The sequence below is a fragment of the Eimeria mitis genome, genomic scaffold (genome assembly GCF_000499745.2).
Source record: "Eimeria mitis Houghton genomic scaffold, Emh_scaff3, whole genome shotgun sequence".
Lineage (NCBI taxonomy): Eukaryota > Apicomplexa > Conoidasida > Eucoccidiorida > Eimeriidae > Eimeria > Eimeria mitis.
Window position 1 is genome coordinate 15,916 of NW_013571342.1, and position 27,191 is coordinate 43,106.

At 50.8% G+C, this 27,191-nt stretch overlaps 5 protein-coding genes across 5 annotated transcripts in view; 3 read left to right on the forward strand and 2 right to left on the reverse strand.

Moving 5' to 3' along the window:
• The window catches only part of EMH_0028570 (uncharacterized protein), a gene marked incomplete at both ends in the record, with an annotated part of 6,935 nt that extends 3,217 nt beyond the window's left edge, over nt 1-3,718 (forward strand). Inside the window, 2 exons of the mRNA XM_013497876.1 lie at nt 1-654; nt 1,040-3,718. Of these exons, the coding sequence (XP_013353330.1) occupies nt 1-654; nt 1,040-3,718 (3,333 nt within the window). The remainder of the gene's footprint in view (nt 655-1,039) is intronic.
• A 2,206-nt stretch (nt 3,719-5,924) lies between these two features.
• EMH_0029680 (uncharacterized protein) lies at nt 5,925-9,830 on the forward strand (the record flags this gene model as incomplete). Its single annotated transcript, XM_013497877.1, has 8 exons — nt 5,925-6,021; nt 6,552-6,757; nt 6,980-7,080; nt 7,373-7,721; nt 7,944-8,353; nt 8,517-9,051; nt 9,224-9,314; nt 9,406-9,830. The coding sequence occupies 8 exons, from the start codon at nt 5,925-5,927 to the stop codon at nt 9,828-9,830; spliced, it is 2,214 nt and encodes a 737-aa protein (XP_013353331.1).
• Nucleotides 9,831-12,078: 2,248 nt separating this feature from the next.
• Nucleotides 12,079-15,618, forward strand: EMH_0030790 (uncharacterized protein; the record flags this gene model as incomplete). The annotated part of the gene is made up of 8 exons (XM_013497878.1): nt 12,079-12,277; nt 12,444-12,840; nt 12,959-13,068; nt 13,171-13,262; nt 13,541-13,662; nt 14,649-14,862; nt 15,025-15,180; nt 15,385-15,618. The coding sequence occupies 8 exons, from the start codon at nt 12,079-12,081 to the stop codon at nt 15,616-15,618; spliced, it is 1,524 nt and encodes a 507-aa protein (XP_013353332.1).
• Nucleotides 15,619-15,980: 362 nt separating this feature from the next.
• Nucleotides 15,981-18,459, reverse strand: EMH_0031900 (protein phosphatase 2C, putative; the record flags this gene model as incomplete). The annotated part of the gene is made up of 7 exons (XM_013497879.1): nt 15,981-16,088; nt 16,407-16,522; nt 16,940-17,020; nt 17,168-17,327; nt 17,474-17,630; nt 17,730-17,854; nt 18,046-18,459. 7 exons carry the CDS (start codon nt 18,457-18,459, stop codon nt 15,981-15,983), a joined length of 1,161 nt encoding a protein of 386 aa, XP_013353333.1.
• A 2,641-nt stretch (nt 18,460-21,100) lies between these two features.
• EMH_0033010 (uncharacterized protein) lies at nt 21,101-24,888 on the reverse strand (the record flags this gene model as incomplete). The annotated part of the gene is made up of 11 exons (XM_013497880.1): nt 21,101-21,193; nt 21,358-21,431; nt 21,580-21,629; nt 21,815-21,940; nt 22,102-22,150; nt 22,275-22,407; nt 22,687-22,737; nt 22,937-23,054; nt 23,741-23,937; nt 24,201-24,313; nt 24,567-24,888. 11 exons carry the CDS (start codon nt 24,886-24,888, stop codon nt 21,101-21,103), a joined length of 1,326 nt encoding a protein of 441 aa, XP_013353334.1.
• Between the last annotated feature and the right edge of the window lie 2,303 nt (nt 24,889-27,191).

A 27,191-nucleotide genomic window follows, 5' to 3' on the forward strand; every position in this document is an offset into this window, starting at 1 on the left:
AGCAGCAGCAGCGCCAGCATCAATATTGACGGCAGCAGTAGTAGCAGCAGTAGTAACAGCAGTAGTAGCAGCTCCCGGGTACCCTGTCCCGCTGTGACTGCACGGCGAGCAGCTCGAGGGGTTTCCTTCATGGAGGTCGGCAGCTTCGGGGCAGACAGCGGAGCCGTAGATTATGTAGAGTTGGTTAGAGGGACCCCTTGGGCCTCCCGCTCTTCCCAGCAGCAGCAGCAGCAGCAGCAGCAGCAGCCTGACCTCCTTGTCCCCACCCAACAGACAGATTTCTCATGGCATTGGACTAGGGCCCCTACTGCTGCAGCAGAGGCACGCAACCAAGATGCCTCAGGGGCCCCGGGGGCCCCCATGCTGAAGCAGGGGGCTCCGGGCGGGGTGCGCACCTGTGGAGGGGTGGAGGCGGAGGCTCTTTGGCTGTTTGCATGCAGCCAGGAAGTGGGTATGAAGGTGTTTAGGTTTATATGGAGTGTAGAGAAGACTTCTTCTGGGGAAGGTCCATCAGATGTTCATGGGTTTATGGGGCAGTGGCGATGCGTGCTGACGATACGCGGGAGGTTTCAGCTGGTGTCGTTGGACTTGAACAACGGCATGTTAGCTGTCTGTACACCCCGAGATTCGAGAGTTTGCTTCGTATACTTCAGTGTAAGAATACAGATAGATAGCTGGAGACATCACCCAACCCCTGTTCCTTACCTTGCTTACAGGCCACAGGAAACGCATATTTACTTGTGACTCAACTAAGGTGTACAGTACAGTACAGTGTTGTTTTTTTCGTTCTTCTTGTGGCTGTAGACATATGACGTGTCTGTTGTTTTTGTTTTTCTTCTTATCTCTGCATTTGTTGTTCTAGACTTATACTGATGCTGTTGTTTTGTTCTTATCTCTGCCTTTGTTTGAGTAGATATCTCCATTTCAGCGCTGTGCATACATTGAGGGAGTGGACCGTGGGTTGGTTTGTGGTGCGTGTTGGTGTTTTGTGTTGATGCTGTGTTCTGTGCTTTGTTTGCTTTGCTGTGTGTATTGTCAGCATCTTCTGCCTGCTCATATTTTCGTCTCCCCTACGGCAGAAACCCCCGTGGTGGCCGCTGAGGATCTGTGTAGGTTTGGTCGCTATGGGTTACCGCGGCCGCAGCACGTGCCCTTGGGGGGTTATTTGCCGGTGGCGCAGCAGCAGTTTGCTGCTATGCTGCTGTCACCTAAGGAGTGCTCACGCCTGGAGTTGCTGGTGGCGAGGCGACCTTCGTTCTTGCAGCCATTGGGGGGCCGACGGTGGGTGGTAGTGGATGGGTCTGTGATTCGGGTGGTACAGATGAAGATTCGAGATGCATCAACAGGAGAAAAACCAACAGGAACAACAAAAACCACACAGAGAAAACACCGAAGCACAGCTGACCAGGAACGCATGCATGCAACACTGATAGGATCTTCTCTGGATCAGCTACGGCAAATGCGGCAGCCGTTTTCGCAGCAACCAGAGTCCTGGTGTATTCTTCCCCCTTCTCGTCCGGAGTTGCAATCTATGCGACTGTGCGTGTTCTCTCATCCTCGCTCAATATATCAATGTGCATTTGATGGGGTAAGACGATTGGTTACTATTGACCTGCAGGAGCTGTTGATGGTCTGGGATCTTCAACGATATGCAAAACTCTTTGGGGTGGATCTGATGGCAAGGGGTGATAGACATAGTGCTGCGCTTTCAGATAGCCAGGAAGAAGATGAATACGATGTAAATTCAGAACGTATCTGTCTCAACAAAGATCAACTCGATACAGATTCAGAACGTGAACCCCTAGCACGCAATCTCACCAGAAGAGGTGGAAATACAGCGGGAGACCTACCCGGAAACGGCACTAAGGGGGCCAGAAAGGCCGGCAAGATGAGTCTTAAGAAACAATTCGGCAGTGGATGGATGCAGAGACAGCTGCAAGCACACACCAAGACCAGAAAACATCATGCAGCGCATGCAGTCCATGCATCTCATGCAGCACATGCGGCACATGCAACGCATGCATCCCGTGCATCGCCGATCGCGCTTTCAACGCCAGCCGTATTTCCTCCGGAGGCACAGGGCAGTCAGGGTCGGGGGCAGGAGGGAAGTGGAGCGCTAGTAGGCGGCATCTGGTTTAATGCGAGCTCGCTGGAGCCTGCAATGCAGCTGCAGCAGCTCTATGACGCACAGAAGGAAGCAAGTGGACAGACCAGATCGAATGGAAATCACAGCGACGCACCGTCGCAGCAGCAGAACCAGGAGCACCAACAGCAGCAACAACAGCAGCAAGCGGAAGCTGGGGAATGCAGCGAAAATCTGCCTGCAGACGCTGACGCAAATCACGTGCTGGATAGAAGCGATAACGGGGGGGCCTTGTCCCGGGCAAGGCGGGGTTCAGTAACAGCGGGGACCCCTCCTCCTGAGCTCGCGAGAGAGCAGGAGCGACCCCCCGTGGGGCCTCCTGGAGCAGCAACGGAGGGAGAGGCTGACCCGGATGCTGCATCAGCAGTAGCTGTGTGCTACGCAGACGAGTTTCCTCCTCTTGCTTCTCCCTTTTCCCTTGAAAATGGGACTAACGGGAGAAGAAGAGATCCACAGATTCCCAACTCCATGAGGCCTTCCCCTCTGCCTCCAACGCGGAGGGCTCCGACTCTACCAGTTTGCAGATCCTCTCCTGCTGCTGCCCGTACCAGCACAGCTGATGACGCTCAACCCAGTGATGACAATGCGACTGCAGCGAGGGGCGCCGGGGGCCCCTCGACGGCTCCCAGAAGGAGGACGGCTCCTTCCAGCAGGCAGCCGTCGTCCTCTGAAGAAGAATCGAGGCAGCCCCACTCACAGCGTGAGCTACAACGGAGTACCCAAGCCGTCGATAGCGGGACCAGACCAAGTTTTGCTGCTGTCGTTGCAGCAGGGGCCCCTGCCACGGGACCTACCTGCCCACGCACAGGGTGGGCTTCGGGTCCCACAGACATTTCTTTCCTCGTTAGTTTGGTGGGGGAAGAGGGGGCCAGGGCACTACACGTGGAAGCAGCCACACTTGGCATAACTCCTGAGGAGCTGTACATACTGCAGGTGGAACAATGGGATGATATGCAGAGGACAGCCCATAGAGGAACTCGCGTGCGCAGCAACCGTGGCGGTCAAAACGGCACAAAGGGAGCCGACTTGCTCACAAACTCAAGCGGTGAAGACATTAGGGCGTCCAGTTCGTCTTCCACAACTCATATGCATCAGGTTTCTTCCCCGCGTGCTTCAGCCAAAGACAAGCAGCAACACCCCAAAGCAGCAGTTGCTGCAGCAGCTGCTGCAGCGGCCGGCACAACTCTGTTTCCTGCCTCTGATGCTGACTCTTCCAGGGCTTCCCCGATCTTAGGGTCCCCAGCTGTGGCGGCGGCGGCAAACTCACTCCAAGTGCCTTCCGTCGATGAGCCATCGCTGGCTGCCTCTCCGCGCCTGCAGCCTCTGCCTGGACCATTGGCGAACAGCACAGGGTGCAATACAAACAGTAGGATGGTGGGGCTTCTGGGGAGGCAGCGGTATATAGCGCAGTTGGGCCCGAACGCCCAGCGGCGGCACGTAGCAGCAGTGTGCGTCAGCGAGACCTGCTTGGCGCTGTTGTTTAAGAACTTGAAGACTTGGCAGATTTGGACATTTGCCCCCACTGGCTCAGCAACTGCACGGGGCACGGAGGCGGCGACGGAGCGACATTCGTAGCAGGACAGGGCACTTACTGCGGTCCCTATACATGAAGCGCAGGAAGCCCCTGTCGCAGCAGGTCTCAGACTACTTCTGGGCAGGCTTAACGAGTGCTGCCACGTTTCGGAGAGACTCCGAAAGGCAGCTGCTTACAGCTATACTCAAGCTGACAGGTTTATTCCTGCCTGCACCAGAGGGGCCTCATTTGTTTGTTTTGACATTTTAGGTGCTGTGCAAGCATGCGCGCTCAGCTGCGCTACGCTAGCCCAAGGCCCCCCCCCTAGTAGCAACATAGCAGGTGTCAGTCATCACCAGCAGCAGAATTCTCATTGTCCATCGAATTCTTGGTAAACCCACACAAATCGCATGGAAGGGATCAGATTTATTGATAGTTGGAGGTGAAACTGTGCTAATTTCCGTATTTGTTCATGGTATTTGGCTGAACTGACGGCCATTAATTGGGCTCACTCAGTAGGTATGTGTCATTCATCTACCTCGCTTTGTGGTCATGGACCTCTCTGATGGACGCTGTGCTTAATGTGCGTTCAAGAGGAAGCAGTTGCGTACCTCAGAGGCGGAGTGCAATGAGGTGCCTGGGTCGCAGATATGCAGTATCATTTATACAGGCACATGATCCACCTTACAATTTGTTTTATTTTAACTAATTCCCTTCATTTTGACTCAGGAATTCACGGTGCTTCCTTTGATGATGGAATTTGTCTACCCAACGAGCCCTTGGGGGAGTCGTAAATGCCATCCCCCATTAATTATAAATTAACACCCTTACCACTTTAGGCACACTTACCTAGCATAAGTCGTGGGGGGATTTATCTACAGGTGCACCACAAAACAAGAGAGGTCCGCTGCAGTTTGCTTACTGTATGTCTAACTTGGAGTCGAACGGGCTCCATCGAGGACAAGGGCAGTGGCCTGGTGCCTTCTCCAGTCAAGAGCTTGCTGTTGCTTGCTACTGAAGGAGGTGGACTAATGAAGCAACAACCGACCAGCCAGCCAGCAAAACCTCCCGAAGGCAGTGCTGATGCTGTATTCTCTAAGAAGCTCCAACCATGGGTGGTTCTGGGTTAAGCCTGTTTCATTCACAATCTGCTAAGCGGGAGGTGAATCTGGTCATTTTCTCTGCTCGGCGAGTTAGGAGAAAGCATTGCCGACTGGGCTCATCTGTTGGAAGGGAAGCCCTGCCTTCCTGCTCCTTCAAGGCCGAACTGCGTATGACTGCGTACCATCGGCTCTAAACGTAGTTACGCTAGCGATACATACACGAGGGGGACCAAATCTTCGGCACAATTCGATATTGTCGCCCCAGTGCCTGCCTAAGGCTGTTATTTCAAGAAGGTCAGGAACACTTTAGAGTTCATAAACTTCACGGGCTTGTCGTTAAAAGCTGGTGTCACTGTGTACAAGGATGACTCGAGAAGATTCCTGTTCGTGCGCCGATTCAAGTATCGGGCTGTTCCTGGGAGCGGCGCTGCTGAACATTTGTCTAGTTATTTGCATCTTTTCGAATGAAATTTCGTGTCTTTGAAGAGCGGCTGAGCAAGGCGAGTTTCACACGGAAGACAACCTCGCGTACAACCTCGCGTCTCGAGGTCCTGGAGCGGTAGCCGTCACTGCAGGTCCGCCGCTCCTGGCGGAACACTTCTGTACTTTCCCTACTGATGAAGCGACCTACATCATTTTGCATATATATTTGCTGCCCCACACATAAACAGTAGAATCACCGAGGGGGGGGACTACCTGGGAGCGTCGGAGAACGCGGTACTCGCCGGGGCAGTGGCCGTGCAGCCAGCCGTCGAAGTTACTGTCGATTCTCCTTGTAATTTGAAGTGTATAGGGAGCTATTAAAGGCATTGACGCGACGTGCTGCCGCCGGTAAGCAACGGATCTGCATCACCATTCGCCAGCGACCGTAGTTGTGATCTGCACGGCAGTTTATGCACGGCTGTTTATGCCGACTACAAGAAGCTGCATATCTTCTTATCCCATCAACTCGCGTTAGTAAATGAACCAATTTAGTTGTTAACTAGCATCTAGAGATGATAAATTGCCGGTATCAAGCCTAGCAAATCTATCAGTCGGATGGTCTGTAGCGCGGGTGTGGGCTGAACTGCAGCTGGTTTTTCCCTTCGGGAGCGACGATGGTAGCATCGCAACTGAAGGCGCACATAGCAGCTTCGCTCAACAGTTTTGGTAGAGTCGTGGAGGCATGCAGGCGCAGCGGACGCCGAGCATAGCTGCCTTGCTGACGCGACGTGCAGAAACAAGGCTCTACAGAAACGCGCAAGGAACTCCACCATTAGCATGTGAGTTTTTGAAGCAGCCTCAGGGATTCCTGCTTTCGCCATCTTGTTCCGCATGAAGAAGAGGGGGTCACTCTGCAGGTACTGATAATATGCGATTCGTTGCACAGGAGATGTTGGATGCAGATACATGATATCTGTCTTCCTGTTCCTAAGGAGTCTGTAAATTCAATATGAAGTGCGACAAACGACCCAAGAAGCTCCCACATGAAGAGTCCTACCTGACCATTTTTAACCGCCATTCTGTAGGGGGAGAGTCCACCTGATTGCCCTTTTCTGCTTCGCTCTTCCGTGATTGCATTTTTCTGATTTTCGCAGTATAGAGCAACTCGAGCACTTTCTTCACTCTGCTTATCGATGCATCCATTTCCCCCCCAGTTTACAGGCACAGTTTACAGGCGAGATCGCAAAGCTGCTTCTACGAAAATCGTGTCCTTCCGCGCGTGCACAGGCCCCACGCTCGAGGCGAAAGCAGGCGTGGCCTGATAAGTTTCCTCTTGCTGCAAAGAAGCGTCTACTTGCATGCTATGCAGACAGGGAGAACTTTCAGAAATGCAGCAAGGCCAGCAGACAACGGTCCGGGGAGGAGGAGGGAGACGTGGACCTGCTGTGCCTCTGCAGTGCTTGTGCTGCCGCTGCAACCGCACAGCATCATCTTCACACAAAGCCGGACCTGTACCTGACTTCACGGCTGGTATCACGATCTTCAGCGGACTGTGCTGAGGTGCAGGCTAGCTCAGTGAGCCTTCCCTACGTGTGGCTGGCAATGGTATTCCTGCGCAGTCTGCTATGTTGCTCCGCTGTGTATGCAAGGCTAGAGCACGCGACCTAAAAGTTTGCCTTGTGCTGTGTAGTATTCAATTCCTGTTGATAGGCTGCCTGCATGCAGGGTGCGCATGTCCGTGCTGCGAAGGGGAGTTTAAAATTGCGAACTATGCAGCGTTATTCTGATGCGGTGCAGGATGAACTGACGCTTGAGGACTGCTGGCCGGCAAGTGAATTGACTCTTCAGTGGCTGAGGCAAGGCCGAGAGAAGATGGACGCTTTTAAGGGGGCCTTACGGTATGCTCGCACTATGTTCCTCAGATTGACTCAGCCTCTGGGAATTAGGGCTCTAAGAAACAGTAGCTGCAGAGGACGCGAAGGAAGCGCCGCGAAGAGCCATCGGCTATTGGCGGTGCTGCTGCAACTGCTCCTGCAGTAATAAATGTTTACATGCATGCTTTGCTTGCACGCCCAGTCGATCTTCCCAGGCATCTCGCAGACGTGCTGCACCTGCGATGCAGTTGGGAGGGATTACGATTTAGTATCTCGGTGGGTTACAGTGCATCTCTTGTGACTTGTACGGGCGCAGGCGGCGGCTGTCTGCTCCTGTAGAACCGTGCCACTGGCCTTTACCTGTGTGCAAAAAATGCACAACAGTGCCTCTGTACGGCCGGAGGGTCCCCAAGCTCGGCATCCCTCCTGCTTTCAGCCAGTTTACTGGGGACCAGACGTGCGGGGTATCCGGCCATAATAGAAGTGTCGTGACCGTCGGGGACTTGAACAATAAAAATGACAATTCGAGCAAAGGCAGCGCCTATGAAGCAGCTTGCCTTTGCACCTATGCGAGGAACTGCGCCTTGGTCATATCTGAAGATCCTCTTTTGCGCCTTTCTCTTTTAGCCACATCGTTGGGCGTTTCGGAAGTCCACACAGTAGTGGTAAGATAAATTGATTTTTCGCTTATGCCTTCGCATGAAGGCATAACTGCAACTGACACTGCCTGGAGAAACAAATAACATCTGCGCCTCAGTGTGTTGCTGTAAGGGATATGCGAAGCATCTAGCCCCCGGGCTGTATCTTGTTGTTCTATGCCCTGTTTTTGACTCTTCTTGGCTGCGTCAATCTTCACGACGTCTCTGATTCATTATCCCTTCATTCAGATGAAAGAATCCAACTGGGAAAACGCTTCGACGTACGCAAAGTGTTTTGGCCGCCCCGACAGTCTAAAGGTTTTTCGGTCACTGGAGGCTTTAGAGGAGGAGGTATTCGAACGCCGCATTGCTCAGGTGCTTACCGGTGAAGTGACGCCTGCCCATACTTGCGTAGGCGCTGCGAGCTGTGAATGCCAGCAAAGGGATGACGCTGGGATGGGGGTGGTTCCAGGGCTCAGTCGGCAGCATCATTGCCAGGACTCGCATACTGGGACAGCCGAGCCGGATGGAACTGCAGAACTCCTGCAAGCCCATCTGCACCGTTATCGCATTGTTTTGATAGATGACCAGTACTGCGGCCCAGTTGTGTCTGCACTCGGCCTACCCCTTCTGCTTGAGTTTGTCCGCACGCACACGTGGTGAGCCATTCGTTTCCCTGTCCTTTGGTGCTGCCTCCACAGCTGCGAGTACATTCGCTGTCATTGCTCTGTGCGGTATGAACGTTCATTTGCATAGAATGGGCATCACGCAAAGCTTTTCATATTTATGGAGCTCTCTGCCTGTTTGTTGGGAGCTGTGCAGCCCTGCTTGTTGCCAGGTGGTGCCGAGGCGCTGGCAGACTTTGGCTACACCCGCCGCGTGTCCTCCGCCTGTGCCGAGCCGGCAGTACTTGAAGCTTGTGGCGAGGCAGAAACCCGATGAGCCGCAGCAAAGGCAACTTGCAGCCAGTGGCCGCGCCATGAGCGACACCTCCATTCGTCTGGAAGATGTGGCTTTGAGTGGTCGATTTTGTGTGCTAGAAAGCTTTGAGATGGCTTCCCTCCCCAGATGCTCCTACAAAGATCTTGAAGTAAAACAAGCTTGTGGTTTATGCACAGAGGGTTTTGGGGACAGTGCAAATCTACCTAAAGACAGGCACACCTCAAAGAAGGATATGGACGGTTGCTTAGATAAGAACAAAGCCGCAAATGCATCATGCCTCCGTTGCGCACGGGACAGACAGCTCAAATGGTCTAAAGAAAGACAAACAATCGTGAATGGCAATGCGGTCTGCGGCGTTGAGGTCGCGGGCCCCTGTGCTGGTTTGATCGTCCGCAGCCACATTCTTGTTGACGAGGTTTGTAAACCCCTGGCGGCTAGTGACAGGAAGTAGTCGCAAGTGAAGTAAACTTGCATGGATGCTGCCGCTAAATATTATCTGGGCAGTCGAACAAGTCAGTAGACTGTCCTGAAGTATTCTGCTTCGAGACGATTGTAATTCAAAATGCAACCGTTTGTGTTACTCACAGGGCATAACACTTTCCCCCGGCGCGCCGTTGATGATTTTCTTGCCGGACGAGGTTCAACTGTCGACGCGTCATGTTGTGGTAGTTGCACCTGGTGAGCTAGTTACGACATGGGCAGTCTTTTTTTTCTGGCGCTTTGGTTTAATTCCATCTGGCTGTTTGCGTATCTGCGCAATGCGATTCAGTGGTTGTATCTGAGCGCACTCCAGCATTGGGCGATCCTCAGCGGTCTGCTGACGACAGCCCGGGGAAGGTGCAAGGGACCTGGCCACATTGCTGTTCGAGTACTTTGGAAGCATGTGAGAGTGTAGCCGACGGCTCTCGCCTTCTGCAAAAAGCGCATTGCGAAAGGCATGAATGTGCCGTTCCCTGCAACTCAGCAGCATCCACCCCTGTCATTGACGAACTGCACAAAACCAAGCCTGCCATTCCCCCGTGGAGAGGCCTCAAAGCACAGCAACCCAAATGCTGCTGGCGGTGGACAGCCGTCTGCGACGGCATTCGGCAGTCAGAATTCGACATAGAAGTAACACTTCGTGACCTTCATCAGACGACGAGGGAACAGGGCGTAGAGACAGTGAAGTCGCCTGTGAACTCTGAGATCGCTTAGATGGGATTCAGTGCCAGTGCCTCCGTTAATTATTTGTGTTCTCAAGCTTGGACAGTAGACAAGGGAAGCGAGAGCCAGCATATCAGGGAACACGTTACCAGGCAAATGAATCTACAAAGGAGGTGCTGTGGCTAATGAGTACGCAGTCATGGTTTTCTGCAGCGGGAAACAATGGAACCCGTGGGGGTTCATCTGCCCCACGCCCTCAAAAGTGAAGGAAGGAGGCGCAGCTGTCTCTTTACAGGTTCACAAGCTCTGTAACTGGTAATTATCAAGGTTGTCTTCCAGGCTATCCTTTAAAGGCATAAGTGCATGCGTAGCGTAGTGACGCTTCCCTCTGTCATTCGTCGATTCGCTCGCATTTCCTGGTTTTCCAGAAATGATATGTGGAAGAACGGTGCCGTTTAGGCATGTGCACGACCAGGCGATGGCGAGACGCCTCTCCACAGTCCTTTGTTGCTCCTCTTATGCTCTCCAATCGTGCAATTGGACGGGCTCCAGCGGCGGTGTTAACCTGCTGCAAGCGGCTGCCTGCTGTCTCTAGCTGCCATAAGGTACATGCATAGTCAGTCTCTTCGGGCAGTCAAAAGAGCGTCGACACTCCGTGTGAAGGCGTTTGCTCACGAGCCTAGTAAGATAATGGTTGTAAAGGCAGCAGCCGTGGTAGATAGGTGCTATTGGTTTGCACCATTTGTAACGCCCAACCTGGGTCGGGTAAATTTATACGAGGTACCAGCTCTGCGGCCTCTGGATGAAGACTCTATCTGCGGCGTAGGGTGGGCTAGCATGACGTGTAGCGCCATAAAACCATACCAGCAACTAATTTAGGGCTTTCCTTCTCGCAGATGTATACAGGAGCGTGTGTGCTTTTCAGAAGTGCGAGATGATTGTCCAATTGTCCATGGTTTCTAATTGAAGGGAGCAAGACGCTGTACGACCTGAAATGACGGCAAATGAAAAAGCGTATGACTCAGACAGCCCGCGTGGCTGACTGGGAGAAATAATAAGCAAAGTCGCTGCTCAGGCCGAGTGGAATATGCAGTCAGAAGATGAGTAACGCGTTCTGTGCACTTCCCACGTTAAGTACGTGTATGAGATACACTGTGGATTGTAAATTCTTCGAACTACATGTTTTCGGAAGGGGGCCAGGGGATTTAACCTCGATGCTGAGCATCGAAATTTATCAGGTTGGCATCTGTTCATCTTGAGTGCAGGCAGCTCCGAGATGTGCCTGGGAGAAAACGCTCTCCAACTATGTTTGACAGCCGTAGCGTGGAGTACCACGAATGCCGCTGCCCAAGCGCAGTTTCAATATTATGGACGATATGGGAGATATGAGACATTAGAACGATGTTTTTTCTGATATTAGGACAGCTGAAATGCCATGTAAGCCACCCATAGAAATTGATATCCAGATCCTCAAACCTCAGATATTGTGACAACAGTCACCATGAGATCCACCCGCCACAGCAACCCAGGTATTAGGAGCAGGAACAACACACGCATTTGCGAACAGCATACTGCGGCAACTGTGTATAATGCATGATTGGCCCTTAACAACTAGATTTTTAGTCGTTAAAATTTGTATTTCATTAGATTTTGTCTGGCCTTAACTTGAGCGAGACTTCTTGAAACGACGAGGCTGGGCCTCTCTGCCGGGTCACCATGTGGTGACCACAGGAGAATAAACTTTAGTCCAAAAAATTGGGCATCCCAAAATATACTTTTGTTTCTATAGCGAAAGATTAGCTGTCTATAATGGATGACTTCTGCTATACAGGCCAAAGGCAATTACCCGTAATCCGTCATGGCGACCGGGCGGGGGCTGCCGGCACTGGCGCATGCAGCAAGTCAAGTAGGCCCTATGAAACCCAAAACAGAGTTGGTTTGTTGCAAATGTTTATCCACAGAATGTTCAAAGGAAACCGTGAAACATCTAGTGAGACAGCACACCGGGCCACTGTGGGCGGCCCCTTCTCGGTTTCTGGCGTGTGAAATGGGTAACACAAACGCTGCTTCACTGGATCGAAATGACTTGCCCTTGAGATTAAAGAGAAGTGTCATCTTAGTTGACGAAATTGTCTGCAGCGATGGCCCCGTATTCCCCGGTAAGTTTTGGTTGCGCGGAAGACTGCCAAGCAGACCAATGGTCCATCCGTGCGCTTCACACGCACAAGCCTTTTCTTGCATGCCCCTCAAATGCCCTGAAAATCATCTTCTTGCGTCTGCCACGGCTCCTTGCGCAGCAATGAGAAGGATCTTTGGCAAGTTTGACTACAAGGATCTGGCTGACTTGGTTGTGAGGGCACCCATCCCCGTCATCCTAGACCGCTTCGAGAACCTCCCACATAATGCGTTCACACGATATTTAGAAGAGGCATTTCAAGACTGCTTTTACCCAGGCTTCCCTGATCTCATCGAGTGGAATCCACCCGACATACCACGAAGTACGCATGTGCCTTTCGTCTCCGACCACTTAATTTCTACTGAACCATAGAAGCCGTGGTTCACAAGCAGCTTGTGGGTTTTATGCTCCAATCTACAACACAGGCGTGGCCTGTTTGATTTTTCCAATCTTAAGGTGCACTCATTTTCTACTGCGCTGCCACGCAGCGACTCCCGTGTGGCTGACGGACGATGGACCTCAGGGCTCCCATGCAGTACCGCAGGCAGGAACCCACGGAGAGGATATTCACCAACAGCCAGAACTCTTCGCTGCTGTTACTAGTCTGGCAGGTGCCCCCGGCTCAACTGATTTGTCACAGCCTATCTTACGCAGCAGGACGACAACCAACTGCAGCATTCCTGAGCTCACGCGCCACGAGGAAAACAAATTCGCCCAGGATATCATTCTTTTGTGGAAGAATTTGGGCAGGAAGACTTTATCTTCAATTGTTATTGAGCCTCGCACTGCTAAGGATGGGGCCTATCAAGAAGCCGGATCATCGCTTGTGGACGTCCCATGGGGCTTCATAATCCCCGGAGGCAGGTTTAGAGAAATGTACTACTGGTGCGTACTTGTATCACAGGAAAGGAAGCAAACAAAGCACATGTCGGGCTGAAATGGCCCTTCGCACGGCACATCCCGCGTTGGGAATTTCTGGAATGTATGTTTTGTGTTTCTACAGGGATTCCTACTGGACGATTCGCGGTCTTTTATACAGTGGCATGATTTCCACCGCTCGCGGCATCATTCTCAACTTCACAGACCTTATTAGAAGATTTGGATTTATTCCAAGTACTGAAAGCATCGTGCTGGAAACGTCTTCACACCGTCGCTTTCGTTTTCCCCACAGGATTTCCACACCTACGCATGTGATCTTGTCTACTTGCTTTTCAGACGGAACGCGCTCTTACTACCTAACTCGAAGCCAGCCTCCTGTCTTCAGTATGATGCTTTCGGCCTACCACGCCTTTACTGGAGATCTGGAGGTGAGCGTGGTGGTTTCTACATGGACAGGCTTACGAAGGCTGTAGTGAATGCCTGCCTCAGTGACGACACGCCAGCTGATTTTCTTCTCGGTGCAATGTCGAGAGTTTCTGACACTTTGAAAATGATATGCAGCTGATTCGCAACACCTACATGGATGTACAACATGAATATTTATACTGGCTCGAAGGTGACGCCCGTCAAGTCTGTGTCACTGCGGGTAAGAACGCCCTTACAACCTGGAGCACTTTAGCAGCATTCTGGTTTGGTGTCTGTCTAGTCTCTGCACGTCTTAGCATGCGGAGTAGGGACATATGGGAGTTTCTTAGGGGCATTACACGTGGGTGCCGAAGTGCTTTTTGCCTTTATAGCCTTAAGTGGGAGTGACGATGAAATGGGGTTGTTTGTTTCAGCATCTCTGCAGCTTTGCTCCAAAATGCTGACTGTCTGCAGATGGAAAGGACTTCTTCTTGAGTCGTTATCTCGGCCATGTCGCACAGCCACGAACAGAATCGTGGAAGAACGATGTTGCAGTAGTTAGAGAGGCACATGAACGGGCGATGACTGGCTCTCGTGAATTCAGCGATGGAGATCGGGCATGTATATTTCGCAGCATTCGAGCAGCTGCTGAGTCGGTGGGTTTATTTGGTTCCAACCTATCTGACTAGCCATCTGATCGCTCTCTGGGTTTTGCGTTGTCTTTGGTCGCCTCGCCTGAAGAACAGCCTCATTTTTCGTTTATTTTAGGGGTCCGGTGCGCAGGGATGGGACTTTTCCTCTCGTTGGGTTCCACACGACCTGGATGCAGCTGAATGCGGGGTGATGCCCAACTTACGTACGGAGTCATTCCTCCCAGTGGATCTCAACAGGCATGTTACATACCTTCTGCACTATATGGCAATTCCAGTAACGCTACCGTTTAGGCAACGAAGAACAGATTCTGAACGGATTATTGCTGTGGGAACGACTCCTGCAGACTGCAGGATGCTTCTGCTGGCTGTGTTTGTTTCTGAGCAGCTTTCTGTACCATGCCGAGCTGTACCTGTTTTTCTTTGGCAAAGTTTTAAGTCGATCGAATGTTCAATACAAAGGGCAGAGAGCACCTGAATTCTTTTACAGACGGGCAAATGAGCGCAGAGAAGCCATGCTGAGGCTGTTGTGGAATGAAGAAGCTAGCTGGTGGTTTGTCTAGGCGTACAACAGCTTAGAGCCCTGAGGACCAATAAGCAAAATGGAATATGTAGAAGTCGATAGAGAGGCGTTTGTCAGAGTTTTCGCTGAGGAATGAATTGAGCATGCCTGGAGTACATTGTAGGTAGTCTACTTGGCCTATGGTTCGCCCAAATATGCTGACTTTGGTATGTCGGACGGGCTTCAAAATTTTGCAGGTTTGATTTTGACATATCTAAGGGTCGACAGTCTAGGAGAGTTACGTCAGCTGGAGTTGCAGCCCTCCTCATGCAGCTGCATTCCCCAGTAAAGTTGCAAGCATGTCGTCTCTTCGGCCACGACCGCAGTAGTCATGGCAGTGAAGGCACCTGTACATGCCTCAACCTGACACCCGCTGAACACGACGAGGAAAAAGCAGCTCACAGAGAGCAGGTCTTATCATCAGAGTTTCTCGTTGAAAAATCAGGACTGTGGAGTGTCTGGGGCTTATCAGTGAGTTGTGGTCCTCTCTCTGGTCTACAGGTTGCCATGCTTGCTTGTCACCACCATGATTCGCCTTTGTTGGGTCTGTTTGCTGTCCAATTGTGCGTTTAGACTACTCAGTTCGACACTGGACAGCAGTGGGATGGAGCGAACTGCTGGCCACCGCTTCTTCAGATGGCTGTAGAAGCGATGATTGAGCTTGGAAGTCAGGCCGCAGTGGAAGCAGTGAAATCTATGACGGACAGATATATCTTTACCTGCATGCAGGTGAGCTGCTGTGCGAAATACAAGTTCAGGGAGCCGCTAGCGGTTCGTTCTCCGGAGGAAGACGCTTAGGCTATCAGCTGCCGATGTTCCTCTAGCGTTGTGGAGCTTGTGACTTGCTGCAACCGCAAGTGTACACTAAGTACCAAATTAATGCTAATATGCATTACGCCGATATTGTTTCTGAGCATGTGTTGCTACTCGAAGGCTTACAAGAGACTAGGAGCACTACCGGAAAAGTCCTGCACTGCGACATCTGGGTCGTGCGGGGCAGGAGGAGGTTACAAGTGCCAAACGGGCTTTGGGTGGAGCATTGGCGTTGCACTTGAGCTGCTGTTTGTCAAGCGTGCATCCTTCTGTGCAAAGGAAGTACAGAGAAGGCGCCGTAAATTCGGGTCAGCATCCTACATGGAGGCCATGAAAGCCGCTCAGAACGGCTGAGGATGCAGTTTCCAAAATCGTCAAACCTGCTGCTAAAAGCCATTGCATGCAACCGACAGGAGCATGCATTTTGGTCTTGCTGGAGCAGATATGACTTTGTTTAGTACATACACAGTCTGACAAATGCCCTGCTTTGGGCTCTCCGTCAGCAACCTGAGTCAGTGGAGCCTCCACACGCTTTGTATGCGCGTTCCCATGGACTTGCAACCTGTGCACTTGACCATCTGACAACAGGGCAGTACAGCTACGGCTTTGTAGAAGATCTAAAACTGCATTTTGCCTATATTTTCTTACTTTCCTCTCTGCACTACCTCAATTATTGCTGGATTTATCAGTGAATTCGTCGCCCACTATACTGGGCGTCAACAGAGTTTCAGGAAGAGTACAGTCATGTCGTCTGCGAAGATTTGTTCCTCGTTGATCCACCGGCGCCACGACTCTCGAGCCAGTTCTTCTGGGGCAGTTCTCCACTGCACGTGAAACACACAAAGCACAGCTACACTAAGTCTTGCATTATTTTCCGTTGTGAAGACTGGAATATCAATTCGATTAGATTGAGCTTAGGAAAAAGATATAGTGTGGTGTGTACAAGGTTCGACCGGTTATTCACCACCGTATGGTTGACCATATTCTCAGCATATTTAAACTAAAAGTTCCTACACAAATATTAAGTGCTGAAAAGGCGACAAAAGTCTAATAGAGCTGTAGTGAATTAGCTTTCGCATTATATTAGACAAGGATTTAGAGTGCATTCGTGCGGCTCCCATAATAGATGGGCTTTTGTATACTTCTTTTTGCTTGGCAGAATGGGCAATCTCAACTGCCTCTTGCGATGAGATGACGTTCCAGACACCATCAGTGCAAAGTAGGAGGAAGTTGTCTCGTTTTTCATCGACTTTGTACTCTGAATGAAAGCAAAAACCAATGCAACAGGTGCGCTCTGCATGAAAAGGCAACGATGCTGCTCTCCACAAACTACAGTCCGCCACTGCGGTGAAGAAACTTTCACTTTGTCTACATAAAGTGTATATGCGAAGAACATGTTTCCACAAGGGCAAGGGGGAAGAAGCAGGCTTGCCCTTTATTTCCGGATGCGCTATGACGCCTGCGCTCCCAGCTAGAGTGTCGCCAATGGATCGAGCTACAGCCAGTCCAGGTAAACTTCCGTTAGCCAAGAAAATACGGTGGAAGCCATCACCTGGTGGTGCCCTAACCTGTCCACCTTCACAAATGACATGAAACAGTACGAATCGCACACTAAGAAGCAGCTAAGTTGTAAGGAGGGTTTGCTGTGGCTGACGTTTAAAGGGAGTTGCATTACCAGCTTTGACGATCCGCCGCAACTCCTTACTGTTGGTAGGAGTATGGTCCACTGTGAGGTCAACAGCATGGACCCCGGAATCTGCAGGGAAATGCCGAATACGCAAAAATGGCAAAGCCCCTTCAGACCAATGAATGTCTCAATAGTCACAGTTCTTCATACCTCCTCAATGCGGCTAATCATTGTTCCGCTAACACCCAAAAAAGTGACACTATCCCAATTTCTTACCAGATTTGTTAAACTTGCAAAGCACAGCTCGGCTATTGCCGACATGAGCAACAAACAGTTTGTTTTGTTCTCTCAAGTACACTAGGATGGTAACGGTAGTGCCACTGAGCTTGCTGTCCAGTCTGAATGGATTGCACTTCGCTTGCAGGTTGCTGTGGGCCTGCATAAATGTCAGCAGTACAATTTTTCACACTGCACGCTAATTCATGCATATTGGGCACATGGTTGGGGATACGAGGAGGGGGCGATGCACACAGTCGGGAGAAGCCAGCAGCACACTGCCGTAGTTGCTACTTGCAATCTCACCTTTAGAAAAGCTTCTCGAAGTACACGTTTTGCTTTGACTGGCAGATCTGGATTGTCCGTAGTTAGCTTGAGTAAGTCTTGCTGGACGACATGACAGACCTCGTGACCGAATGGGCCATGCCCGTCGAGGACGCAGCAGACTGTACACCCACGAACACTGCGTATTAGCACGCAGAAGCAACAAGACATTGAATGATATTCGTCTGCAGCAAGCAAGCCTTCAAGGGTACAACAGTAAAATCAGGGAAGCGCTCACTGTGAAACAAAGAATCCGTCATTGTTTGAGCAGTTTGGCTTGTAACCCTTTTTGCACACGACGCTGATCCCTAGCTCTTCTAGGGCAACGGGCGAATCTGCTCCTGTGACTTGAATTGCCTTTTCCTGGAACACTCCAGCACATATGGAGAACCTCTGATGGAAGCAGGACCGTTGATACTACTGGGCATAAATCTACGCAGTTCAGCGGTAGTTAGCACTGTGCCATAAATCTACGCAGTTCAGCGGTAGTTAGCACTGTGCCACGCTTTCGGTGAATTAGAGGGACCCACAGCGCGTCGGGAGCAAACGCGTACCTCGAAGTTGAACTCTGGTAGGTCCGGAGATATTGTAGAAACACAGAGGATTTTGGTCTGCCCACTCTTTACCACTGGGGCGATGCTCAACGGTGCTGACGGGGAATTTTGCTCTGGAGTGAGCGGCAACGCGTGCGTCGACGGTTCAGGCAGCGCTTCCCCCTTCGGAGAGTCAATTTTAGAGTGGCTGTGAGTAGTTTCCGTCCCCCTTTCGTTATCACGCTGATATGGGTTAGCGTCACTGCGGGTACTTTCAGGGGATGCTCCGACATCCGTAACGACCCCAACGGGTGGATCTGAAAGCTTGAGAGCGCTTGAAACACCTTGCAACGAGTTTTGTTTCGAGCCTAATCCACGGCCGCCTGGAGTATCTAGCGTCCATGGAGAGTTCTCTTCCGTCACATTCAGCTTCATGCTTAACTCGCAAGCAACATTTTTTGGTCGAAAGAATCGGCCTAGTAAACTGGGGTGGACTGCTTCAGCTAGGTATGGTTGGGACTGGGGAACCGTCAACGTTTGGAGTCCACGAACTCTAACACCTACTAATTGTGAGACACAGCAAGGATGCTGCTGTGGACACGAGAACACCTTAGAAGTCTTTGAAACTGTGTTCCGTCTTCTCCGGCAAGCCTGAGACGAATTTGCTCGAACAGGAACAAGAGCATCCGTATTACCCTTGGAACTTGGCCTGGTCACCGCTCTTGGCTCCGTTCTCTCCGTGTTGCCTGCATGCGATTCACCGTCAGCGTAAGTATATTGCGCAGAATTACACGCACGTACTGCTGATGTGCGTAATTCACAATGTGCTGATCTGCTCATGCCTTTGACTGAGGCAGGTGCAACTGACCTCTTAGCGACACGTCTAGATGACGAGCTCCGCTGAGTGGCTTTGTCCCGCAGGCCCCCATAGGGACCACTGAAGCGAGATCCAAAAGCCAGCCCTGGCGTGCTACGGTACAGGCCGAAGAAGGGCTCCGTACTTCTTTGCATCAAGGCTGTATAACTCTTCTCTAGGGGCCTTCACAGAGGGTCCGTCAAAATTGCCTTCAGAGCTCTGCAGCCAATTGCACACGACTAAGGGCAGCTGGTGAGCCTCTTCTGCTCTAAAGGAAATAGTTGGCCGGGACTTTCTCGGATGATGCTGCCGCTGGGGAGTTGCACGAATCCTCAAATTTGCCTTGAAAAGATGTGTGATATGTAATATTTGCAAGACGCCAAATTCCCGTCAATTGCGGTTGCAACGAAGCAGTCTGCCTAATATGCCGTTGTTGCACGTAGATCTATTGGAAACTCTGCAGGCAACCCACAGAAAAGTTTACTCCGGCTAGAACAGTCATTCCCATCCAAAGAATTCGCCTACAAATGTTACCATATATCCGTGAAGAGGGCAAGATACTGCGTTCAACTTTGGCCACTGCCGCCGCGGAGGGTCACTGCACGGTGGTGGGACTTTCATATACAAAAACTCGGGAGGTTCTACCAACCAGAAAATTAAAACACCATATTAAGAAAGCAGAACATCACTGCAAAGCCCTCGAATAGAAAACCTTTCAGTGTCAAGTTTGTTTCGGTGGTGTTGCCACTGCCCACCGGCGCGCGAGATGACAAGGGGTAATGCTCCCTGGCGAAACAAGGTTGACCAGGAACAAACAGAGCTGTTAATAGCTATTAAATGCAAAGATTCTGAATTGGGATTTATCCGCTTTGAGTTCTCTCGTCTTGGACCTTGGGTTCGAACGAATCGTACCCGAACTGCAACAGCCGATGGTCCGGTCTATGCGGCCCGCAACGAAGTCCCAAGCTGAACTTGCCTCACTTTGTTTGAAAATATGGGTACAATCCACGATTCTGACACTGTCCAGACGATTTTAGTACCCGTATGCAGCTCGTCCATTAAACGCGCAAGAAGGCGAAGCTAACCCCCTGAACTGCGTCTTTCTCCTCATGCTGCTGCACGTGCAGCAGCTTCTGTCAAGCTGTTCCCCACGGATAAGAAACTCCCATTGGGAAGTTTAGAGAAATTGTTTCCTAAATTGTCATGTGGGAGACTTCCGTCCCACACAGAGCAGCCCCTGCCCCCTTCTGGGCAAGCGAGCCTTGACTGCTGGCTTAGAGCCGTTTCATCTAGCCATCAAATTGAACTAGTCTAAGCAGTCAGTCCCTACGAAAAGCAAATACTACGTTGTATCTCTGTATGGTGGTCATGTATCTGTGCTGGTACCCAACATGATAGCGAGATTCGCCTTAGGAACGTCCGAAAGGACATGTCGAAGTGCATGGTAGCTAAAGTATATAAGCAAGGTGGCAAATTATGTCCAGCATCCCAGAGAAGAAACATGTGGAGCTAGTTTTGCCAGCCGTGAAAAAGTTGCATTAAAACTGAGAGCACCTCGAAGCAAGTAGCACACTAAAAGGCACCAACCGCTCCACAGCTTTCGGTAGGCGCCTTTGTCTGTGCGCTGCACCCCGTTGAAACGAAGGGGCGCTGCTTCATCTGGCATGAGAGGAGGAGCAAAATCAAGCAGTAGGCCTTATGCGCCGATAACGGGTGTCCTTCGTGTGGTAGGACAGGACGTGTTCTTGCTTAGTTTGCGAGGCAGGTACTGACAAGGGCGTCATCTGCCTTTGGCGAACGAAGATTGCTGTCGCTGTTTCCCAACTGGCGTGGGACAGACCCACACAGTGTCCATGAACTGATTGTGTTCAATAACTGCTTCCATCGCCAACCATCTACCATACGGCGCTAAATTTTGCAATCGAGTGCTTCTTGAGCCAGATGCTGGGGTATTACTTCTTCTTTGCAAGCCGCATTGAGAGTGGCTTCTGCGTTGTGAGGGATCTGATGTACTTTAGCCCCCTGCAGAAGACTGAATTCCTCGATTTTGTGAACCTAGTCATCCCCGGCTTCCTAAACCACAGACGTAGCAAGTAGTGACTCTAGAGATCATTCGATCGAGCTACTCACAACGCCATACAAACATTACAAAAAAAGAGTTAAATTAAAGGTAAATTTTATTCAAAACCACACGCTACACGCTTTGTATGCATCAGACTCTTACCTAAAGACCGGAAACGCTTCATCCAGTTTGCGCTCGTACGTTGCGCTGGGCGGCAGGTGGTTGTAGACTTCAACCAATGTGTTTATTGCCTAAGGTGATCCACACCAGGAATGAAAGACAACCGAAAGAGATACGAATCCTGGCTACAAAGGTATGGCTGGCTCCATTTTTGCTCCCATTAGGTGGAATGAAATACACAGCAATCGGTGCTACAAAAGTATGACTGGCTCCACACTAACTTCTTCGCGCTCACTTTCACTTTATCCTGGAAATCCCAGCCCCGCGATCGCTCAAGGACACGAATAGCATGAGCAACTATAGCACGATCTGCGCAACGCAAAGACAATTCATCAAGGGCACGCTCGTGCTGTCATAAGCCGTCTCAGCAAAAGTTGACATCCCGTTAGCACTTCCTACTGAAGAGCCCAGAGAAACTTGACAAGGTAGCTATGTTAAAAATACTGTGCAGACTGACATTTCGGATCCTTCGGGAGGGTGTGCGCCACTCGCTGCAGCGTAGGGTAGCTGAGCACAGCAAACCAACCACTGCAAAATCCATGTTCTGACTTTACTTGGGTTCCCGGGAAGCAAACGCCTTATCCCCGTGCTCCCCGCTCGTTGGTGAGACGCATCTTTGCACTAAGAACTGCTGATTTCTAGTAAGTGGTTCCATCGCTGCTCCATCACAAAAGACCAACTCATCAGCCTACCGAATCTTCCTGAGCTCCTTGTCCGTACCGCTCTCCTCGCGCCCCATTGTTATGGAGCCTACAGTACCCGTTGGGACGGCAGACACGAAGCCGAAGTGGTTTCGAAACGGATGTAGCTCGTGCTTCCTGTCATTCCAGTGCAACCAAACGACACGAAACAATTATAGATGCACCTCAACCGCACTCCCAAGGAAGGGATAGGCAGCGTATAGCGGAAGCGATATACGATAGCACAAAAGTGGGAGGGAGGATGCTGCTCCTTTGAAACTTTCGGCATGTGTGCTCACATGTCAGAGCGCTGATTCTCCTCCAGGTTCCCCAGTACCTTGTCCAATTCTGCATGTGACAACACACAGTCTACGTGGGCGCATCATGTCGCTGCAGTTCCTGGATTATACAGTATATCTGCTTCAGCGGCATCCAGAGGTATATATCGAGAACAACGCATGTAGCTACACACCGGAATCAGCAGCGTCGACAGCTCTGAACATTGCATTAACTTTCTGTTGCAAACGGATACGTTTGTCGAAGTTGTAGTTCGTCAGGCCGTGGAATGCTGCCAATGGTTCAACGACCTCCGGCGGGAGTTTTGCCTTGAAACGCAGCAGCGCAGAGCAACCACCAACAAACGAACTTCACGCTGCACCTCGAAGCACTTGAATGAGAGTCCTCCAGGTACGAAATACCTAGTTAGGACCAAGGTTTGTTTCATTGCAGAGGCCAGCTTGACATAAGCATCGTGTTGTGTACTCCACAATTACCCAACGGTTTAAACCCTAGCATCTGAACTCCCTAGGACCTCTTAAGGGGTATGTCATCAACAGTAGAAGTAGTGCATCTTTCACGCCTGCCGGCTGCTGCTGGGCACTCACACAAAGTCGTAGCTTCGCCAAGTCAGGGCGCCTATCCAAGTAGTCGTCAATCTGAATTCACAGAATAACCCCTGACATAAGCGCGCTCTGTTGATTCAAATATCATCTGATCAAGTACAGCGCAGTATAGAGTCGTGAGTACTGCCACACTTGAATTATCCAAGGCCATAGACCCTCCAGCAGCTGTCAAACCCGTGCCTCCGGGGGATGTTCATCAAGCTTGCCATGGATAAAAGGAAATATGACTCACCATTGATTCATCAAGCGCATTCCGCGCTCCACGTTCCTCCAGCAGCCTCCTGATTGCTTCTCTCTTCAACATGTATGGATTATCGAAGTCCGTAAGCTCATTCGTAAGCGTGGGACGACTGCAGCGGTTGGTGCACACAGTTCACCAAAAGCCCACTTTTCTTTTGGAATACCCAAAGATGTACGCATGCAAAAGCTCGGTATTCATTCAGTTCAACTGATTATCTGCTGATGAAAGCACTAGAACGCAGTGTGTCAACATCAAAACACTCATCTGCTGAGTGCGGCAATCAGGTTGGAGGTAATGGCTACGTGTAGTAGTTCAGCTCAGATATCCTTGCCTTTGGTCCATAAGGTCGTGCCGAATGGCTTGTGCCAGTATGTCGACAAATCTGTCACTCAAAGGGTCCTGAAGAGAAATCGACAGTACGTGCCTTAACATACCGGGGAGGAGGGTTCGGGTCCGAAAAAGATAAAGCATACTTATGTAAATCCACCTCTTAGCTGTAGTGTGTCCAGCCTAGTCCCCTGAAGTGGACTACATGTGGATGCTTACACCGACGCCCCACTGTTCAGCTAGCTTCGCGCAAATCTCCTGGTACACTTCGGCTTTATGAACGTCTTCAATTAAGCTGACGGTCTGCGCTTCTTCTGTGAAGTTTGCGGCCCTGAATATTTAAGCATATGGAGACAAAAGGAGACTAGAGGTATTTCATTCTAGCGAACTGCGTCGGAAACATCCGCTATATGGAGAGGTGAATGCAACGCCCGTCTGTTTCTGTCCATCCGCGAACATTGCGCTTACACTACTGGAGGCGTTTGCTGCTCTGATTGCTGAACCCGCTTGAGTTTTCGCTTGCGCCTCCGCAAGTGGGCTGGTTTGTGGATCTCTCTCAGCCGCAGCACCCGCTCATGTTGCTCCTCTCGTTTTCGCTTGTCTGCTTCCCAAGACTGGAGTTCGTCATCCATGCCTTTCGCACGAAACTGTCGCCAGCCAGTCATCTGAAGTTCACCACAAGAAACTGAATGCAAACGGTGAAGACTCAAACGTTGCCAACGGTGGGCAAGCAGCTGCAGCAACCAGGGTGAGAGTCACAAGAACAACCGCTAGCACCTCGACAAACTATCAAATTACTACGTCAAGTTTTTTTCCTTTGTTTACATGCAAACACAAGACCCCTGTTTGCCCTTTCCACAAGTCGCTATGAGAGAAATATGCAGTCACGCGGAGAGCGGAGCACTTCCAGATGGCACTGTCAACATACCGAGCTGCGGCCCGCCTTTGCATGTTCTTCAATAAGCCGCATGCGATCTTCAGGCCGAAGCATCCGATAACGCTGCAGTAAGCGGTTCACCTGCATTTGCTCTGCGCTTTCTTCTGCATACAATTACAGCAAAGAATACCGCTTTCCTCAACAATCCAAAGGCCTATCCCTACACGGAATGCGAACTTTCCTGCGAACGCCCTTCTTGCAACCCAATCGAGAACTGGAGCCGTACACTCGGACAAAGACAGTCAGCAGAGCATGCAGTATGCACGCAGCTACCAAAGAAGGCGAGCAATATGGCAGCAGACGCCATCGGGCTACATTTAATTCCCTTGCGGCACAGGAACAGCACCAGGACCTCACCAGACTTGCTCCCGGCAGACCCTTGCTCTGAGGTATCTGCCATTGCTGAGAATCTTCTTTGACTCGTAGTGCAGTGCAGTTTGTCCCCTGCCGCTGTTGAGAATCCTCCCTGGCCTGTGGTGCAGTACACTCTCCATATGCGGTTTCGGGGATGTGCCGTGCAGGCACATGTCCCCAAAGCCGCATAGGCAGGTTCATGACATGCGGGAATCGCCTCGAGCCGCTCATGCACGCAGGGCCCACGGGTCAAACACCGCGCCACACGCTGGAATCCCGTAGAAATCCTCTGCAGACCGAGAGAGGCGACTGTGGCGCTGTGCATGCGGGTTGTAGCCATCTTTCATTGTCGCGACAACGTGTATGCCCTTCCCTACTACATGTGATACAAATTTCGAAATATTCTGTCGGTGTAGAAATAAGATTGGGGAATCCCCTAGCTGCAGCCGCTGTAGACAGTCCCACTTCAGGAAGCCGCTAGTTCGTGAACACCGCAAGTCTCAGTCTATTGTTGATAATTCAAAAACAGCTATTAAAGTATGGTGAGATAATTCTGGAGACTTCAGAGGAATATAAGATATTCATGCTCTATAATCAGGCAGCTACTGAGTGGTGGTCATCAACGCATGCAGCTACCTCAGGGTATGTGGCGGTTTCTGAGAGGTCGTCCAAAAAGCCCCGTCAGAAATGATAACACGCCTCAGGAAACGAATAGACTACATGATTTCTGATCGATTCACAGTGCCGCGGTAAACTTTGGCAGTTTGCCGTCAAGTGATCTTCAGAGGGACGTTTCCGCTGCTGACGGGTTTAGTCGTTTCTCGAAACTTTTCTCGACAAGAATTCACTATTAAGGTAGAAAATTGAATGCATGCGCTTGACAGAAATTCATCGTAAAGGTCGAAACTGAGTGCAAATGGCGATGTTTGTTGCATTCGTACGTCGATTTTCCAGTGTATGTACGGCTGTGGGGTCCTGCGCTCATTCACGTTTCAAGGATAAACTTGGTAAACTCTGTTCGACATGTGTTTAATCCACGGAGTCACTGATAATTTTACAGGAAATGCGCCGCTGGTTGCGTTTTCTCACATCCTTGCTTTGGTTGGGCATTCTCCAGTCGCAGCAAGGCTGGGGAAACGAACTGAGAGTTTCTGATTTTGCTCTGGCAAGGTTGCCGATGGATTACCCGGGGGACAGTCTGCTTGATTCATTCTATAAGCTTGTGGATGATGCTGAAGACCACAGAAGCTTGTCCAATTTCTCTGATGAGCTTGCTGCTTCTGTGTTAAGTGTTCTTCACAACCTATCCTCCTCATGTACGTATTGCTTCTCATCTGAAATGCATCTAGCCAGTTATGCCACTAAATACTGTAGTGGTGCGCGAGAAGATCGCAGCGGAAGTCGATGCTGCATCGCGCAACGAAATGCTTGACAACCCCGACCTGGATAATTGCCCGCAGCGGAACTACTCTCGATTGTGTGAGGCATTTCGCAAGACGCCGACGATACTCACCAGAATGCGCATGCGTGGTGCATCCATAATTGTTTATCTGCAGGTCCTGTTGGGTGGTACGAGACAGGGGATGGGAAGACTTGCAAGGCAAGTCACAACTCCGTGATATTGGTTTCCCTTTGCCTGCCACATCGCACGCCTACAGGCTCCACGAGAATACAGAGGTGTTGTCGTTGTCTTCATTGGCGTTATGCTACGGCTTTCGTTACAGTGATTGTCAGGACCTTGCGAGCGAACGGCTGACTTTTCTGGTACGCGAAAGCGTACGAAAACACATTGCACTAAAACAGAAGCTGCAATTCTTCAGCCGCTACACCACTGTCGAAAAGGGGTTTTGCTGGGCGCTGCGAAGTTTCATGTACGCAAAGTGTGATGCAAATCATAAACTCTAGTTGGTATCAAGGGAGTGCGACAGGGCCATGCAGCACCTCATGCGAAGAAGATTACAGGTAACGTAGGACCGGCTCTTGGTGGATGTGCTCATGAACAAAAGCATGCTTCTTTGTCAGCGATCCATGTCCAGAAGGCTGGACAGATGAAGGGGGAGTTTGCAAGGCACCGCCTCACTACCGGGGGAGGTGAGCTTATATTTATAAGTATACTTTTGGTTCCTTGCACAATTTTGCCTCTCAATGGCATCCTCTGTGTAGGTGCGTGCTTCAGAAGCAATTCACGGACTTTGATGAGCCCTCTAAGGCTCGTTGGTACGTACTTTCCTTCGAATGCTACGTCTGCCACGAGTTATATAGTGCCAAATCACATGTTCAGGGCAGAGGTGAGCAAACAAGCCCTGCTAGCTCAAAACGATAGACTGAAAGTTCTCTCTGGGAAGGCATGCAACGTGAGGTGGCCTTGCAGAGGATACGACGAAGAATTCACAACGAATGCCTGTCCTTCAATGTGGACGGCAAGCGGTGAGGCAAATGCACTAACCAGCCTCATTAACCGTCTGTACATACAGCTCACCATCCTGGCGCAGCCGATGGAAAGACATGCGAAGCCCCGCCATCTTATGTGGGTCCCTGCGATCCTGTGCAACGCATTAGTAGGCCGGACAACGCCAGGCTTTCTTGGTCAACTATGCACTTGAGTGAGCTTCAGGAGAGGCTTCAAGT